Source organism: Ipomoea triloba, chromosome 8, assembly GCF_003576645.1.
Source record: "Ipomoea triloba cultivar NCNSP0323 chromosome 8, ASM357664v1".
Taxonomy (NCBI): Eukaryota; Viridiplantae; Streptophyta; class Magnoliopsida; order Solanales; family Convolvulaceae; genus Ipomoea; species Ipomoea triloba.
The window spans coordinates 285994-305269 of NC_044923.1; the positions used below are offsets into that span (position 1 = coordinate 285994).

General features: G+C 53.2%; 2 protein-coding genes across 4 annotated transcripts in view; both read left to right on the plus strand.

Moving 5' to 3' along the window:
* LOC116026663 overlaps positions 1–1485 on the plus strand; it is a 7686-nt gene extending 6201 nt beyond the window's left edge. Inside the window, exons 5-6 of the mRNA XM_031268016.1 lie at positions 783–982; positions 1206–1485. Coding sequence (XP_031123876.1) covers positions 783–872 — 90 coding nt within the window. The 3' untranslated portion in view covers positions 873–982; positions 1206–1485. The remainder of the gene's footprint in view (positions 1–782; positions 983–1205) is intronic.
* Positions 1486–1521: 36 nt separating this feature from the next.
* Positions 1522–2842, plus strand: LOC116026662. Of its 3 annotated transcripts, none has more exons than XM_031268013.1 (2): positions 1522–1674; positions 1749–2842. In XM_031268013.1, exon 2 carries the CDS (start codon positions 2097–2099, stop codon positions 2673–2675), a length of 579 nt encoding a protein of 192 aa, XP_031123873.1. In that variant the 5' UTR covers positions 1522–1674; positions 1749–2096; the 3' UTR covers positions 2676–2842. The 3 variants fall into 3 exon arrangements, with proteins under 3 accessions (XP_031123873.1, XP_031123875.1, XP_031123874.1); XM_031268015.1 differs by having other exon boundaries at positions 1782–2842; XM_031268014.1 differs by having other exon boundaries at positions 1790–2842.
* Positions 2843–19276: the final 16434 nt, after the last annotated feature.

Sequence of the window (19276 nt, forward strand, 5' to 3'; positions counted from 1 at the left end):
GAGGCATGTTCACACCTCAGAAAAAGAAAGAAAACAGAAAAGAGCATAAAGAAAGAGGGCAGATGTGCATTTGTGCAAAGATATGCGCACATGATTGTTATGAATTATGTACATATTTGTTAATTTGTGAAACAAGTCTAAATGAGAGTTAGAGGAATAGGAAAAAACTATGACATTAACTATTCAGCATTCTTTGTTGGAAGACAATTGATAAACTGTGAACTCTGGCCTACATATGGTCTTAATGAATATTATATACATGTGTTATGAACGTAAACAAACATTTACTTTGACTGCTATGAAAACTGTTGTGATGAACATTGCTTTATATTGCTTTAAAGTGCTTTTGTTTGCATTTAAACTGCTTACAAAATTAAAGTCTCATATTTGCTATTTTTCAGTAGTTATTAGAGCAGAACTTGGCTTGATTTAAAACAATGAAGTCTGCTCTCAGTTCTGACAAATCCAAAAGAATTTGACAAAGTCTGGCTTTTCTAGTAGTTAGTAGTAGTTATGTTCGGGTATGCGTTACCATATTTGAACTTTCTTTTTCAGTAGTTCTTATTCTAGCATCTCATGCCTGCATTCAGTCTTTTCCAAAGATTGATATGCAAAGTATGCTAGAAAATTTTCTTGCCCTGAATTGGATTATGTATCTACTCCCAGATTAGGAATGAATGCCTGTATCTGTAAAATGTTCTGTATGTGTGTCTACTATCCTCTGCTACTTTAGATCACCTGTGTTATTTGAACTGACTCCAATGTATTTTCACAATTTGCAGTGCACTCGAGCTCTTTCTTGTGAAGAGGAAAATCAAGAGTCCTTCCTGGTTATCAATTTTTTCCTAGCTGTCCAACCCCTCAACGTGTGAGGCCTCAAAGACAATATTCCAGAGATTCTTCCAGTGGTTGTTGCAGCAATAAATGTGAAGAACAATTGTATTCTGCATCTGCATCTGTTATCTGTTGTCACAAGGCCAAGGTACAATCTATTTAACTTGTTATTTGCTTCTTCTGATTATGATGAATCAAACTAGCTACATAATTCTTGTTTTTCCCACTTATAATTTATGTTTGCATAGTAGTGCTAGTACATAGGTCATAACCACTGCAAGAATTAAGCTGAATTTTGCTAAAGGCAACTGAATGCATTCACCTTATCTCTTTCATATTGATGCTCCAACTTTAACCTCTAAATTAATAAGGTTGGGGATGCTTTCTCATTTTACTGCTGTGCGGAAGCTTGAGCGAAGCATATTTCCAATGGGATTTACCAAGGAAGCAACAGATAGAAATACAACAGCTGGAACTAATATTATTAGTTTTGAAAGCAGGCAAGTTCAGCTTACAGATAGAATTATTTTCAATTGACAAGCTTTTATATCTTTGCTTACATATTCTTTCGATCTAGTCTTTCCTGCTGTTGTAATTTAAGTTCTTGATTATGGATTCTCTTTGAAATACCAGTGAAAGAGCTTTGTTGAACTGTTTGATGGTTGATTATACTGGTATGAAACAAATTAATGTTGAATATTGATAATATTGTTGAAATGTACAGGGCAACATTGGTAGTTTCATCAAATAAATATTTTTTTTTTAAAAGCAAGACAATCTGCGTCAGAAATATGTTGTCCATTATTGATGCAATTCTTGATTTGGTTGTCCTTGCATAAGGTAAATTAATTTAAATTGTTTATTTATTTCTTTATTTTTGAGATGGCTGCTGAAAATTTGTTTTGAGATTGCAGGTTCAAGTCTGAATACTTAGGTGAAAATGAAAGAATTGCAGGTGAATCCAGGTTGTGACAATATGCAGCATGTGTTTGGACTGGGAGAAACAACAAGGCATGTGTGGTGAATATTTTGCTAAAGCTATGGGATACTGGCAGCAGAAATCACATTCTAACTGGGTAGTTGAGGGGGAAAAAACACAAGGTACTTCCATGGGATTGTAAGGGAGAGAAGAAGAAAGCAATACATACATAAAATAAAAAAAAAATGATGAGGGGAAGTGGGAGGTGGAGCAAGGGAGAATAACAGAACTTGCTGTCAAGTTCTTTGAGGAGCTATACACAGAAGGGGAGGTGCGGACTAACATGGATGTTTATAATTGTTTGCAGGGGCTGGTCAGTAATGAGGACAATGAAAATCTCACAAAAGTACCAACAATACAAGAGGTAAGACAATGTGTGTTCAGTATGAAGCCTGAAAGTGCTGCAGGACCTGATTGCTTTGGTGGTGGTTTTTACCAAAGCTGTTGGGAGGTGATAAAAGATGATCTGCTGAATCTGGTAAGAGATTTCTTTCAAGGAAAAGCCCTAACTAGGGCTGTAACTCACACAGCAATAGTGCTCATACCTAAGGTGTCTAATCCTGCAACCTTTGCACAGTTTAGACCCATAAGTTTGAGCAACTATTGCAACAAAATCATTACCAAAATCATGGTGACCATGTTATCCAATGTCCTCATCAGAGTGGTTTCTCCCTATCAAGCAGGATTTGTTAAAGATATGAATATCATTGACAACATCTTGCTTGCAGAGGAGTTATGCCATGGAATCACGGCTTCAAATGAAGATGTGGTTCTTAAGCTAGATATGACCAAGGCATATGATAGAATGTCTTGGAAGTGTGTGACCACTTTGATGAGGAAAATGGGGTTCAGTGAAGGTTAGATTGGGTTAGTTGAAAGGGCAATTGGGAATATTTGATATTCAGTCATAGTGAATGGGGCTCAACATGGCTTTTTTCATGCTACAAGGGGACTGAGACAGGGTGATCCATTGTCACATAGGCCCTGTTTGGTAAATGGTTGTTGGCTGATTGGGTTGGCTGTTTGGGTTAGAAGGAATGATTTGTTAATAACATTGGCTGATTGTAGAAAGTTGTTTAGTAAAATTAGATGTTAGCATCAGCTGTTTGGTATAATTTCTTTTCTCAAAAAGGTAATTGAAAAGACTACTTTGAGTAGCCTTTTGAATTTTAGTATTTTAGAGTTACAAAAAGCTTATTAACCAAACAATTAATAGTGGTCAAATAAGCCAAAATTGGCTGATAGGCTGATTATTTACCAAACAGGACCCTAGTCTCTTTGTCATTGCAGTAGAGTTGTTATCCAAGATGATAGTTCAACATGGAGCGCTTTTCACTCAGCCAAAGAATGGCCCTCAGATCCATCATCTAGCATTTGCTGATGATATGGTTATTTTCACATCTGGAAAAGGGGGTGCTATTAAAAAATCTATGGAGGTCTTGGGGGTGTATGAAAGCCAGTCTGGACCGTGGGTAAGCAAAGAAAAAAGTGCTTTCTTCATGCACCCCAAGGCCTCTAAGGAGGCAGTGAGAAAAGTCAAAATGGTAACAAAATTCCAGAAAAAAGACTTCCCTTTTACATATTTAGGATGTCCTATATATGTGGGAAGGAAGAAAATTTCTCTGTTTACATCTTTAATCTTTAATTGCAAAAATTTCCTCAAAAAGTAGTGGATGGACAAATAGACACCTATCACATGGGGGGAAGGTGATCTTGAGGCCCGAGACCCGAGGCCCAAGACCATAGACCCGAAGCCCGAAGCTCGAGACCTGAAACCCGAGACCTTAGACCCTAGACCCGATACCCGAGACTCGAGACTCGAGACTCGAGACCTGAAACCCTAGACCCGAGACCCCGGACCCTGAACCCTAACCCCAGACCCAAGCCCCTCGACCGTAGACCCTAGACTTCGAACCCCGAACCCTGAACCGCGAACCCCGTACCCCGAACCTCGAACCCTGAGAGCCGAGACCCGAGACTTGAGACCCGAGACGCGAACCCCGAACATCGAGACTCGAGACCCAGAACCCCAAACCCTGAACCCCGAACCACTATCCCCGAACCCAGAACCCCAAACCTTGAGAGCCTAGACCCGAACCCGAGACCTGAACCCCAAACCTCTAACCCCGAACCCCCGACCGCTATCCCAAACCCCAATCCTTGAACCCCGAAACTCGAAACCCAACCTCGGATTTGAGACCCGAGCCCTGAGTCCCTAGACCCGAGCCCCGAGACCCAAGACCCGAGCCCCGAGACCCAAGACCCGAGACCCGAGACCTGATCCCCAAGACACAAGACCCTGAACCCCGTTCCCGTAGCCCCCAACCCGGACCCCTCACCCCGAGCCCCGAAACTCGAGAATCGAGATCCGATACCCAGACCCTAAACCCTAAACCCTGAACACTGAACCCTTAACCCCGACCCCCAACCCCGAACCTCCAACCCCGAGACTTGAGACCCGAGACCCTGAACCCTGAACCCTGCACCATGAACTATGACCCCCGACCACCGACCACCGAGCATCGAGCCTCGATACCTGAGACCGAGTCCTGAGACCCTAGACCTAGACCGTAGACCCACGACTCGAGACCCGAGCCTTGAGCCACGAGACCTGAGGCCCTAGACCCTAGACTCGAGACCCTAGACACTGAACCTAGAACCCCAAACCCCGAACCTAGAACCCCAAACCCCGAACCTAGAACCCTGGCCCTCTAGCCCCTAGACCCTAGACCTTAGACCCGAGACCCGATACACAAGACTCGAACCCCGTACCCCGAGACCCTAACCCGTAGACCCGAGACTTGAGCCCCGAGACAAAAGACCCTGAACCCCGCTTCCCGAGCCCGCCCGGACCCCTGACCCCCGAGAATCGAGATCCGATACCCTAAACCCTAAACCCTGAACACTGAACCCTTAACCCCGACACCAAACCCTAGACCCGTACCCCAAACCCCGAACACCGAGACCCGAGACCCCGAACCCCCAACCCTTAACACTGAACCCTGAACCCCGACCTCAACCCCGAGCATCGAGCCCGGATCGGAGACATGATACCCGAGACCCGAATCCCTAGACCCTAGACCTTAGACCTTAGACCCGATACCAGAGACCCTAGTCCCTAGAAGCGATACCCGATACCCGATACCAGAATCCAGAACCCCGAAAACCCTAGACCCTAGAACCTAGACCCTAGACCTTAGACCCTAGATTCGATACCAGAGACCCTAGTCCCTAGAAGCGATACCCGATACCCGGTACCAGAATCCCGAACCCCGAACCTTAGACCCCCGACCCCGAGACCGAGCCCCGAGACCCTAGACCCTAGAACCTAGAACTTAAACCCGAGCCCCGAGACCCTAGACCCTAGAACCTAGAACTTAAACCAGAGACCCGAGACCCTAGACCCTAGAACCTAGAACTTAAACCAGAGACCCGAGACTTGAGACACGAGACACGAGACCCTAGACCCCGAACTCCAAAACCGAAACCACTATCTCTTAACCCAGAACCCCAAACCCCGAACCCCGACCTCGATCCCTGAACCCCAAAGCTCGAAACCTGACCCCGGATCCGAGACCTGAGACACTAGTCCCTAGAAGCTAGACCCTAGACCCGATACTAGAGACCCGATAATCGAGACCCTAGACCCGATACTAAAGACTCGATAATCGAGACACTAGACCCTACACCATAGACCCGAATCCCTAGACCCTAGACCCTAGAACCTAGACCCTAGACCTTAGACCCTAGATCCGATACCAGAGATCCTAGTCCCTAGAAGCGATACTCGATACCCGGTACCAGAATCCCGAACCCCGAACCTTAGACCCCCGACCCCGAGACCGAGCCCCGAGACCCTAGACCCTAGCCCCTAGAACCGTGACCCTTGACTTGAGACCCATTACCCGAGCCTTTATACCTGATCCACGAGACCCTAGACTCGAGACCCAATACTGAAGACCCAAAACCCCGAACCCCGACCTCGATCCCTGAACCCCAAAGCTCGAACCCTGACCCCGGATCCGAGACCTGAGACCCTAGTCCCTAGAACCTAGAACTTAAACCAGAGACCCGAGACCTGAGACACTAGTCCCTAGAAGCTAGACCCTAGACCCGATACTAGAGACCCGATAATCGAGACCCTAGACCCTAGCCCCTAGAACCGTGACCCTTGACTTGAGACCCATTACCCGAGCCTTTATACCTGATCCACGAGACCCTAGACTCGAGACCCAATACTGAAGACCCAAAACCCCGAACCCCGACCTCGATCCCTGAACCCCAAAGCTCGAACCCTGACCCCGGATCCGAGACCTGAGACCCTAGTCCCTAGAACCTAGAACTTAAACCAGAGACCCGAGACCTGAGACACTAGTCCCTAGAAGCTAGACCCTAGACCCGATACTAGAGACCCGATAATCGAGACCCTAGACCCTAGCCCCTAGAACCGTGACCCTTGACTTGAGACCCATTACCCGAGCCTTTATACCTGATCCACGAGACCCTAGACTCGAGACCCAATACTGAAGACCCAAAACCCCGAACCCCGACCTCGATCCCTGAACCCCAAAGCTCGAACCCTGACCCCGGATCCGAGACCTGAGACCCTAGTCCCTAGAACCTAGAACTTAAACCAGAGACCCGAGACCTGAGACACTAGTCCCTAGAAGCTAGACCCTAGACCCGATACTAGAGACCCGATAATCGAGACCCTAGACCCTAGCCCCTAGAACCGTGACCCTTGACTTGAGACCCATTACCCGAGCCTTTATACCTGATCCACGAGACCCTAGACTCGAGACCCAATACTGAAGACCCAAAACCCCGAACCCCGACCTCGATCCCTGAACCCCAAAGCTCGAACCCTGACCCCGGATCCGAGACCTGAGACCCTAGTCCCTAGAAGCGATACCCGATACCCGGTACCAGAATCCCGAACCCCGAACCTTAGACCCCCGACCCCGAGACCGAGCCCCGAGACCCTAGACCCTAGAACCTAGAACTTAAACCAGAGACCCGAGACACGAGACACGAGACCCTAGACCCCAAACTCCAAAACCGAAACCACTATCCCCGAACCCAGAGCCCCAAACCCCGAACCCCGACCTCGATCCCTGAACCCCAAAGCTCGAACCCTGACCCCGGATCCGAGACCCGAGACCTGAGACACTAGTCCCTAGACGCTAGACCCTAAACCTTAGACCCTAGACCCGAGACTAGAGACCCGATAATCGAGACCCTAGACCCTACACCATAGAACCGAGACCCTAGACCCATGACCCGAGCCTTGAGCCCCGAGACCTGAGGCCCTAGACCTAGACCCTAGGCCCGTACCCCGAACCCCGATCACCGAGACCCAAGACCCCGAACCCCCAACACTTAACACTGAACCTAAACCCCGACCTCAACCCCAAGCCCCGAGCACCGAGCCCGGATCAAAGACATGATACCTGAGACCCGAATCCCTAGACCTTAGAACCTAGACCTTAGACCTTAGACCCTAGACCCGATACCAGAAACCCTAGTCCCTAGAAGCGGGTATACCAGAATCCCAAAACCCGAACCCTAGACCCCCGAGCCCGAGCCTCGAGACCCTAGACCCTAGACCCTAGACCCTAGAACCTAGAACCTAAACTAGAGACCCGAGACCCGAGACCCTAGACCCCGAACTCCAAAACCCAAACAACTATCCCCGAACCCAAAACCCTGAACCCTGAACCCCGACCCCGATCCCTGAACCCCGAAGCTCGAACCCTGACCCCGGATCTGAGACCTGAGACCCTAGTCCCTAGAAGCTAGACCCTAGACCATAGACCCTAGACCCGATACTAGAGACCCGACAATCGAGACCCTAAACCCTAGACCCTACACTATAGAACCGAGACCCTAGACCCATGACCCGAGACCCGAGCCTTGAGCCCCGAAACCCCTAAGCCCTAGACCCTAGACCCTAGGCTCGAGACCCTAGACGCTGAACCTAGAACCCCAAACCCGAACCTAGAACCCCGACCCTCGAGCCCCTAGACCCTAGACCTTAAACTCGAGACCCGGTACACGAGACTCAAACCCCGTACCCCAAAACCCTAACCCGTAGACCCGAGATTTGAGCCCCGATACTAAAGTACCTGAACCCCGCTTCCCGAGCCCGCCCGGACCCCTGTCCCCCGAGCCCCGAGAACCGAGATCTGATACCATAGACCCTAAACCCTGAACACTGAACCCTTAATCCCGACACCCAACTCCGAACCTCGAACCACGAGACCCGGTACTCGAGGCCCGAGACCTTGAACCCTGAACTTAAACCCCAAACCTTGAACTCCGAACCACGAACCCCGACCACCGACCCCTGACCACCGAGCCTCGAGACCCGAGACCCTAGACCCTAGACCCTAGAACCGTGACCCTTGACCTGAGACCCATGACCCGAGCCTTGAGACCTGAGCCACGAGACCCTAGACTCGAGACCCAATACTGAAGACCCAAAACCCCGAACCCCGACACCCGAGACCATAGACCCTAGACTTGAGACACGACTCTAGAGAATTGAGACTCGAGCCCTGACACTCGACTTGATTCCCGAGACCCGAGGCCCTAGCCTCAAACCCCGAACCCCGAGACCCTAGACCCAAGACCTGAGCCTCGAGACCTGAGATTCGAGACCCTAGACCCGATACCTGACACCCGAGACCTTAGACCACAGATCCTAGACCCATGACACGATACCCAAGACCCTAGACCTTAAACCCCGAACTCCAAACCCCGAATCCCGAAACCCAAAGCCTGAACCCTGAACCCCGAACCCCAACCTCGAACCAAGACCCGAGATCCAAGTCCATAAACACAGGACTTTAGACCCGAGACCCGTACCCCGAACCCCGAACACCGACACCTGAGACCCCGAACCCCCAACCCTTAGCACTGAACCCTGAACCCCGACCTCAACCCTGAGCCCCAAGCACCGAGCCCGGATCGGAGACATGATACCCGAGACCCGAATCCCTAGACCCTAGACCCTAGACCCTAAAACCTAGACCCTAGACCTTAGACCCTAGATCCGATATTAGAGACCCTAGTCCCTAGAAGCGATACCCGATACTCAATTCAAGAATCACGAACCCCGAACCCTAGACCCCTGACCTCGAGCCCGAGCATCGAGATTTGAGACCCGATACCTGAGACGATAGGCTATAGACCCGACACCCGAGACCAAAGACCCTAGACCCAAGACACGACTCTCGAGAATCGAGATCCGATACCCTAGACCCTCAACCCTGAACCCTGAACACTGAACCCTTAACCCCGACCCCAAACCCCGAACCTCCTAACCCCAAGACTCGAGACCCGATACCTGAGACTCGAGACCCTAAACCCTGAACGACGACCCCCGAACACCGACCACTGACCCCCGAGATCCTAGACCCTAGGGACCCGAGACCCTGACCCAAGAACTCCGAACCCGAGCCCCGAGCCTTGATACCCGAGCCCTGACCCCCGATCCCATATACCCTAGACCCGAGCCCCTATACCTTAGACCATATACCCTATACCTTAGACCATATACCCTAGACCCTAGACCCTAGACCATAGATCTTAGACCATAGACCATAGACCTTAGACCAGAGACCCTGAACCCTAAAGCCTAAATCCTGAACCCTGAACCCCTGACCCCCGAGCCCCTAGGCCCTAGACCCTAGACCTTAGACCATAGACCCTAGACCTTAAACTCGAGACCCTGAATCCTGAATCCTGAACCCTGAACCCCGACCACCGACCCTGAGAACCGAGACTCGAGCCCTAACTCTCGACCCGATTCCCGAGACCCGAGGCCCTTGCCTCAAACCCCGAACCCCGAGACCCTAGACCCCAGACCTGAGCCTCGAGACCTGAGATTCGAGACCCTAAACCCGATACCCGACACCCGAGACCTTAGACCATAGATCTTAGACCATAGACCATAGACCTTAGACTAGAGACCCTGAACCCTAAAGCCTGAATCCTGAACCCTGAACCCTAAACCCTGAACCCCCGACCCCTGACCCCCAGCCCCTAGGCCCTACACCCTAGACCTTAGACCATAGACCCTAGACCTTAAACCCGAGACCCTGAATCCTGAACCCTGAACCCCGACAACCGACCCTGAGAACCGAGACTCGAGCCCTGACACTCGACCCGATTCCCGAGACCCGAGGCCCTAGCCTCAAACCCCGAACCCTGAGACCCAAGACCCTAGCCCCAAGACCTGAGATTCGAGACCCTAGACCCGAGACCCGAGACCTTAGACCATAGATCCTAGACCCAAGACACGAGACCCAAGACCCTAGACCCTAAACCCCAAATTCCAAACCCGGAATCCCGAACTCCAAAGCCCGAACCCCGAACCCCAACCTCGAACCCCGAGACCCAAGACCCAAGTCCATAAACACGAGACTTTAGACCCGAGACCCGTATCCCGAACCCCGATCACCGAGACCCAAGACCCCGAACACCCAACCCTTAGCACTGAACCCTAAACCTTGATCTCAAACCCAAGCCCCGAGCACCGAGCCCGGATCGGAGACATGATACCCGAGACTCGAATCCCTAAAGCCTAGACCCTAGACCTTAGACCCTAGACCCGATACTAGAAACCCTAGTCCCTAGAAGCGATACCCGATACCCGATACCAGAATCCCGAAACCCGAACCCCCGTCCCCCGACCCCGAGCCCGAGCCTCAAGACCCTAGACCCTAAACCCTAGACCCTAGAACCTAAACCAAAGACCCGAGACACGAGACACGAGACCCTAGACCCCGAACTCCAAAACCCAAACCACTATCCCCGAACCCAGAACCCAGAACCCTGAACCCCGACCCAAATCCCTGAACCCCGAAGCTCGAACCCTGACCCCGGATCTGAGACATGAGACCCTAGTCCCTAGAAGCTAGACCCTAGACCTTAAACCCTAGACCCGATACTAGAGACCCGACAATCGAGACCCTAGACCCTAGACCCTACACCATAGAACCGAGACACTAGACCCATGACCCAAGACCCGAGCCTTGAGCCCCGAAACTTGAGGCCCTAGACCCTAAACCCTAGGCCCGAGACCCTAGACGCTGAACCTAGAACCCCAAACCACGAACCTAGAACCCCGACCCTCGAGCCCCTAGACCCTAGACCCTAGACCTTAGACCTGAGACCCGATACACGAGACTCAAACCCCGTACCCCAAAACCCTAACCCGTAGACCCAAGACTTGAGCCCCGATACAAAAGACCCTGAACCCCGCTTCCCGAGCCCGCCCGGACCCCTGTCCCCCTAGCCCCGAGAATCGAGATCCGATACCATAAACCCTAAACCCTAAACACTGAACCCTTAACCCCGACACCCAACTCCGAACCTCGAACCCCGAGACCCTGAACCTAAACCTTGAACCTTGAACTCCGAACCACAAACCCCGACCACCGACCCCTGACCACCGAGCCTCGAGAACCGAGACCCTTAGACCCTAGACCCTAGAACCGTGACCCTTGACCTGAGACCCATGACACGAGCCCCGAGACCTGAGCCTTGAGACCCGAGCCACGAGACCCTAGACTCGAGACCCAATACTCAAGACCCGAAACCCCGAACCCCGACACCCGAGACCATAGACCTTAGACTTGAGACACGACTCTCGAGAATCGAGATCCGATACCATAGACCCTGAACCCTGAACACTTAACCCTTAAACTCGACCCCAAACCCCGAACCTCCAAACCCCAAGACTCGAGACTCTAAACCCTGAACCCCGACCACCGATCCCCGAGACCCTAGACCTAAGACCCTAGACCCTAGAGACCCGGGACCCTGACCCCTGAACCCGAGCCCCTATACCCTAGACCATATACCCTAAACCCTAGAGCATAAATCTTCGACCATAGACCATAGACCTTAAACCAGAGACCCTGAACCCTAAAGCCTAAATCCTGAACCCTGAACCCTAAACCCTGAACCCCCGACCCTTGACCCCCGAGCCCCTAGGCCCTAGACCCTAGACCTTAGACCATAAACCCTAGACCTTAAACCCGAGACCCTGAATCCTGAACCCTGAACCCCGACCATCGACCATGAGAACCGAGACTCGAGCCCTGACACTCGACCCGATTCCTGAGACCCGAGGCCCTTGCCTCAAAGCCCGAACCCCGAGACCCTAGACCCCAGACTCGAGCCTCGAGACCTGAGATTCGAGACCCTAGACCCGATACCCGATACCCGACACCCAACACCCGAGACCTTAGACCATAGATCCTAGACCCATGACACGAGACCCAAGACCCAAGACCCTAAACCCCGAACTCCAAACCCCGAATCCCAAACCCGAAAGCCTGAACCCCGAACCCCAACCTCGAACCCTGAGACCCGAGATCCAAGTCCATAAACACGGGACTTTAGACCCGAGACCCGTACCCCGAACATCGACACCCGAGACCCCGAACCCCCAACCCTTAGCACTGAACCCTGAACCCCGAACTCAACCCTGAGCCCGAAGCACCGAGCCCGGATCGGAGACAAGATACCCGAGACCCCAATCCCTAGACCCTAGAACCTAGACCCTACACCTTAGACCCTAGATCCGATACCAGAGACCCTAGTCCCTAGAAGCGATACCCGATACCCGATTCAAGAATCCCGAACCCCGAACCCTAGACCCCCGACCTCGAGCCCGAGTACCGAGACCTGAGACGATAGACCATAGACCCGACACCCTAAACTCGAGACCCGATACCAGAGACCCGACACCCGAGACCATAGACCCTAGACCCGAGACACGACTCTCGAGAATCGAGATCCGATACCCTAGACCCTCAACCTTGAACCCTGAACACTGAAACCTTAACCCCGACCCCAAACCCCGAACCTCCAAACCCCAAGACTCGAGACCCGATACCCGAGACTCGAGACCCTAAACCCTGAAGAACGACCACCGACCCCCGACCCCCGAGACCCTAGACCCTAGAGACCCGAGACCCTGACCCAAGAACTCTGAACCCGAGCCCCGATACCCGATCCCCGAGCCCCTATACCCTAGACCCGAGCCCCTATACCCTAGACCATATACCCTAGACCCTAGACCATAGATCTTAGACCTTAGACCAGAGACCCTGAACCCTAAAGCCTCAATCCTAAACCCTGAACCCCCGACCCCTGACCCCCCAGCCCCTAGGCCCTAGACCCTAGACCTTAGACCATAGACCCTAGACCTTAAACCCGAGACCCTGAATCCTGAACCCTGAACCCCGACCCCTGACCCCCAGCCCCTAGGCCCTAGACCCTAGACCTTAGACCATAGACCCTAGACTTTAAACCCGAGACCCTGAATCCTGAATCCTGAACCCCGACCACCGACCCTGAGAACCGAGACCCGAGCCCCGATACTCGACTCGATTCCCGAGACCCGAGGCCCTAGCCTCAAACCCCGAACCCCGAGACCCTAGACCCAAGACCTGAGCCCCGAGACCTGAGATTCGAGACCCGAGACCTTAGACCATAGATCCTAGACCCAAGACACGAGACCCAAGACCCTAGTCCCTAAACCCCGAACTCCAAACCTCGAATCCCGAACCCCAAAGCCTGAACCCCGAACCCTAACCTCGAACCCCGAGACCTGAGTCCATAAACACGGGACTTGAGACCCGTACCCCGAACCCCGAACCCCCAACCCTTAACACTGAACCCTCAACCCCGACCTCAACCCCAAACCCCGAGCACCTAGACCCTAGACCCTAGAGACCCGAGACCCTGACCGCAGAACCCTGAACCCGACCCTCGGGCCCATATACCCTAGACCCGAGCCCCTATACCCTAGACCATAGATCTTAGACCAGAGACCCTGAACCTTAAAGCCTGAATCCTGAACCCTGAACTCTAAACCCTGAACCCCCGACCACCGACCCCTGACCCCCGAGCCCCAAGGCCCTAGACCTTAGCCCTGAACCCACGACCCCGACCCCTGACCCCCGAGCCCCAACCTCGAACCCCGAGACTTGAGTCCATAAACACGGGACTTTTGGACCCGAGACCCGTACCCCGAACCCTGAACACCGAGACCTGAGACCCCGAAACCCCAACCCTTAACATTGAACCCTAAACCTCGACCTCAACCCCGAGCATCGAGCCCGGATCGGAGACATGATACCCGAGACCCGAATCCCTAGACCCTAGACCCGATACTAGAGACCCGACAATCGAGACCCTAGACCCTAGACCCTACACCATAGAACCGAGACCCTAGACCCTAGACTCTAGAGTCTAGACCCGAGAACCTAGACCCTAGACCATAGACCCGATACTAGAGACCCGAGCACCTAGCCCCAAGACCCCGAGACCCAAGACCTTAGCCAAGAAACCCGATACCCTAGACCCTAGACTCTAAACCCTAAACCCTAGACAGTAGTCCCGAGACCCGATTCCAGAGACCCGAACACCAAACCCCGAAACCCTAAACCCTAGACCCGTGACTTGAGCCCCGAGACACAAGACCCTGAACCCTGAACTGTGAACCCTGAACCCCGCTCCCCGAGCACCCAGCCCGGACCACTGACCCCCGAGCCCCGAGATCCGATACCCTAGACCTTAAACCTGAACACTGAACCCTTAACCCCGATCGCCAACCCCGTACCTCCAACGACGAGACTCGGGACCCGATACCCGAGGCCCGAGACCCTGAACCTTGAAACCTAAACCCTGAACGTTGAACTCTGAACCACGACTCCCGACTCCCGAGCCCCGAGATCCGATACCCTAGACCTTAAACCTGAACATTGAACCCTTAACCCCGATCGCCAACCCCGTACCTCCATCCACGAGACTCGAGACTCGATACCCGAGGCCCGAGACCCTAAACCTTGAAACCTAAACCCTGAACGTTGAACTCTGAACCACGACTCCCGACTCCCGACCCCTGATCCCGACCCGAGTCCGTAGACCCTAGACCCTAGAATCGAAACCCTTGACCCGAGACCCGAGCCCCGAGCCTTGAGACCCTAGACCCAAGACTCAAGACCCTGAACCCAAAACACCGAACCCCGACCCCCGAGTCCCGAGCATCGGGGACCCGAGCCCCTAGGCCCTAGACCCTAGACTGTAAACCTGAGTCCCGGGTCTTGAGCCCCGAGCCCCAAACCCGAGATTCGAGACCCTCGACCCTATACCATAGACCTTAGACCCTAGACCCGAGACCTGATACTAGAGACCCGACAATAGAGACCCTAGAACCGATACCCAATACTCGATACCCGATACCCGATACCAAAATCCCGAACCCCGAACCTTGAACCCCTAACCCTCAACCCTTGACCCCGAGCCCGACCCTGAGCCCCGAGACCCGAGACCCTAGACCCTATAACCTAAACTCGAGACCCTAGACCCCGAACTCCAAACCCCGAACCACTATCCCCGAACCCAGAACCCGAAACCCCGAAGCCCAATCCCGATCCCTAAACCCCGGATCTGAGACACGAGACCCAAAACCCTAGTCCCTAAAACCTAGACCCTAAACACGACTCCCGAGAACCGAGATCGATACCCTAGACCCTCAACCCTGAACACTGAACCCTTAACCCCACCCCAAACCCCGAACCTCCAACCCCGAGACCCGATACCCAAGACCCGAGACCCTAAACCACGACCCCCGAGCCTTGAGACCCTAGACCCTAGACCCTAGACCCAAAACCCTAGACCCTAGACCCTAGGGACCCGAGACCAGAGACCCTGAACCCAGAACCAAGAACCCCGAACCACGAACCTGAGCCCCGAACCCCGACCCCTATACCCTAGCCTGAGCCCCTATACCCTAGACCATATACCCTAGACATTAGACCATAGACCTTAGACCCTAGACCCTAGACCCTAGAATCTAGATCTTAGAACAGAAACCCTAAACCCTGAACCCTCGACCCCCGACCCCCGACCCTTGACCACCGACCCTGAGCCCCGAGCCCCTAGACCCAAGACCCTAGACCCTAGACCTTAGACCATAGACCCCAGACCTTAAACCCGAGACCATGAACCCTAAACCTGAACCCTGAACCCCGACCCCCGATCCGAACCCGATACCCGACACCCGAGACCCGAGCCATGTCACTCGACTAGATACCCGAGACCCGAGACCCGGGGCTCGAACCCCGAACTCCGAGACCCTAGACCCCAGACCCGAGCACCGAGCCCCGAGACCCTATATTCGAGATCCTAAACCCTAGACCCTAGACCCGATACATTACACCCGAGACCCGAGATCCTAGACCCTAGACCCTAGACCATAGATCCTTGACCCAAGACACGAGACACGAGACCCAAGACCCTGAACCCCATACCCCGAACCTCGAACCTCGAGACTCGAAACCCGATACCCGTGTCCATAGACACGAGACTTGAGACCCGAGACCCGTACCCCGAACCCCAAACACCGAGACCCCGAACCCACAACCCTTAACACTGAGCCCCAAGCCCGAGCCCCGAGCCCGGATCTGAGACATGAGACCCGAGACCCTAGACCCTAGACCCGAAACCAGATATCCGATACCAGAGACCCTAGACCCTAAACCCTAGAACCGAGACCCGATACCCGATACCAGAATCTCGAACCCCGAACCCTGAGCCCCGACCCCTGACCCCCGAGCCCCTATACCCTACACCCGAGCCCCTATACACTAGACCCTAGACCCTAGACCGTAGACCTTAGTCCTTAGACCCTAGACCCTAGACCCTAGACCTTAGACCCGAAAGCCTGATCCCTAATCACTGAACCCTGAAGCCTAAACCCTCGACCCCCGACCCATAACCGCCGACCACCGAGCCCCGAGGCCTTGATACCCGAGACCTTGAAACCAGAACTGAGACCCGAGCCCCGAGCCCCAAGATTCGAGGCCTAGAACCCCGACTCCCGAGCCCCAAGCCCTATACCTTAGGCCCGGGACCCGAGACCCTTAATCCTGAACCCAGACCTCCGACCCCGAGCGTCGACACCTGTGACACTAGACCCGAGACCAAAGACCAGAGACCCGAGCCCCGGGACCCGAGACCTTAGACCCTAGACTAGTACTGTCAAAGCGGGCTGGCCCCACCGCGGGCAAAATTCCTGGCGGGCTTTTGCGGGCTGGCCCGTTAAGCCCGCGGGCCAAAATTTGTGTAACCCTAACCCGCCCCGCAGACTTGTCATCTTCCTCTTTTCTATATATATATATATTCGCAGTGTGTGAATATATATATTCACATTGTGCTGTGAATATATATATATATATTCACAGTACAGTACGAATATATATATTTAAAAGAAAACGTTTACTTAGCCCAGCACGTGGCCCGCACTGGTTAGCCCGCGCGGGTCGCGGGTTAATTTTGGCCCGCCTCATTAGGCCCACATTTTCACTAGCCTATTTTTCATGACCCTAACCCACCCCATCGCGGGGCGGGTGCGGGCCAAGCCGCAGGCTTTGGCCCACTTTGACAACCCTACCCTGAACCCAGACCTCCGACCCCGAGCNCCCATCGCGGGGCGGGTGCGGGCCAAGCCGCAGGCTTTGGCCCACTTTGACAACCCTACCCTGAACCCAGACCTCCGACCCCGAGCCCCGACACCTGTGACACTAGACCCGAGACCAAAGACTAGAGACCCGGGACCCGAGACCCTAGACTCTAGACCCGATACCCTAGACCCGAGACCTTAGATCCTAGACTAGTACTGTCAAAGCGGGCTGGCCCCACCGCGGGCAAAATTCCTGGCGGGCTTTGTGTAACCCTAACCCGCCCCGTAGACTTGTCATCTTCCTCTTTTCTCTCTCTCTATATATATATATATATATATATATATATATATATATATATTCGCAGTGTGTGAATATATATATTCACATTGTGCTGTGAATATATATATATTCACAGTACAGTACGAATATATATATTTAAAAGAAAAAATTTACTTAGCCCAGCACGCGGCCCGCACTGGTTAGCCCGCGGGTTAATTTTGGCTCGCCTCATTAGGCCCACATTTTCGCTAGCCTATTTTTCATGACCCTAACCCGCCCCACCGCGGGGCAGGTGCGGGCCAAGCCGCAGGCTTTGGCCCACTTTGACAACCCTACCCTAGACCATAGACCATAGACACGAGACTCGAGAACCGAGATCTGATACCCTAGACCCTCAACCCTTAACCCCAACCCCCAACCCCGAACCTTCAACCTCGAGACTCGAGACCCGGTACCCGAGAGTACGAGACCTTAAACCCTGAACCCCGAACCCTAACCCTGAACCACAACCCTCGACCACCATGCCCCGAGCCTCGATATGCGAGACCCTAGAGACCCGAGACCCTGAACCCAGAACCCCGAACTCGAGCCCCTACCCCCGACCCTCGAGCCCCGACCCCAGACTCGAGCCCCTATACCCTAGACCCGAGCCCCCATACCCTAGACCAAACCCCATACCTTAGACCATAGACCCTAGACCCTAGACCCTAGACCCTAAACCTTAGACCCGAGACCCTGAACCCTGAATTCCTGACCCCCGACCCCGAGCCCCGAGCCCCTAGACCCTAGACCCAGACCCTAGACGTTAGGCGGGTGTAGTGGAAAGTCATACCTTTCTTTTAAAAAAATATATATATGTCATTACACCTTTGGACACCTGCAAGAAAGTATCAAAAAATATGGAAACAAAATATAAGTTACTACACAAGGAAAATCAAAGCACAATTGACATACTTCTAGTTTAGCATACTCTGTACTAGACACCCTAGACAATAGGCCCTAAACGTTAGACCATAGACCCGAGACCCTGAACCCTTAATCCTAAACCCTGAACCATGAACCCTGAACCCCGACCCTCGACCCCGAGCCCCGTGACCCGACACCCTCGACCCGAGTCCTGACACCTGACCTGATACCCGAGACCGGAGACCCGAGACCTGAGGCCAGAACCCCGAACCCCGAGACCTTAGACCCTAGACCCGAGACCCGAGCCCCGAGCCCCGAGACCCAAGATTCGAGACCCGAGACCCTAGACCCTAGATCCTAGACCCGATACCCTAAACCAAATACCAGAGACCCGACACCTGAGACCTTAAACCATAGACCCTAGACTCGAGACACGAGACCCTAGACCCCGAACTCCAAATCTCGAACCCCGAACCCGAGACCCGAACCCCAAACCCCGACCCTGATCCCGAACCCCCATCCTTGAACCCCGACCCCGGATCTAAGACACGAGACCCGAGACCCGAGACCCGAGACCCTAGACCCTAGACCCGAGCCCCGAGACTCTAGACCCTAGACCTGAGACCCTAGACCTTAGACCCTAGGCCATAAACCTAAGACCCTAGACCCTAGACCCCGAACCCACCCCCTTCCTTTTTCCCCCGTGGTCTGTTCTGCTCCATATCAGCCATAGGAATATGATCCACACCTGGCAATGATTCACTAAATTATTTATGTTCTGTAAATTATTTAT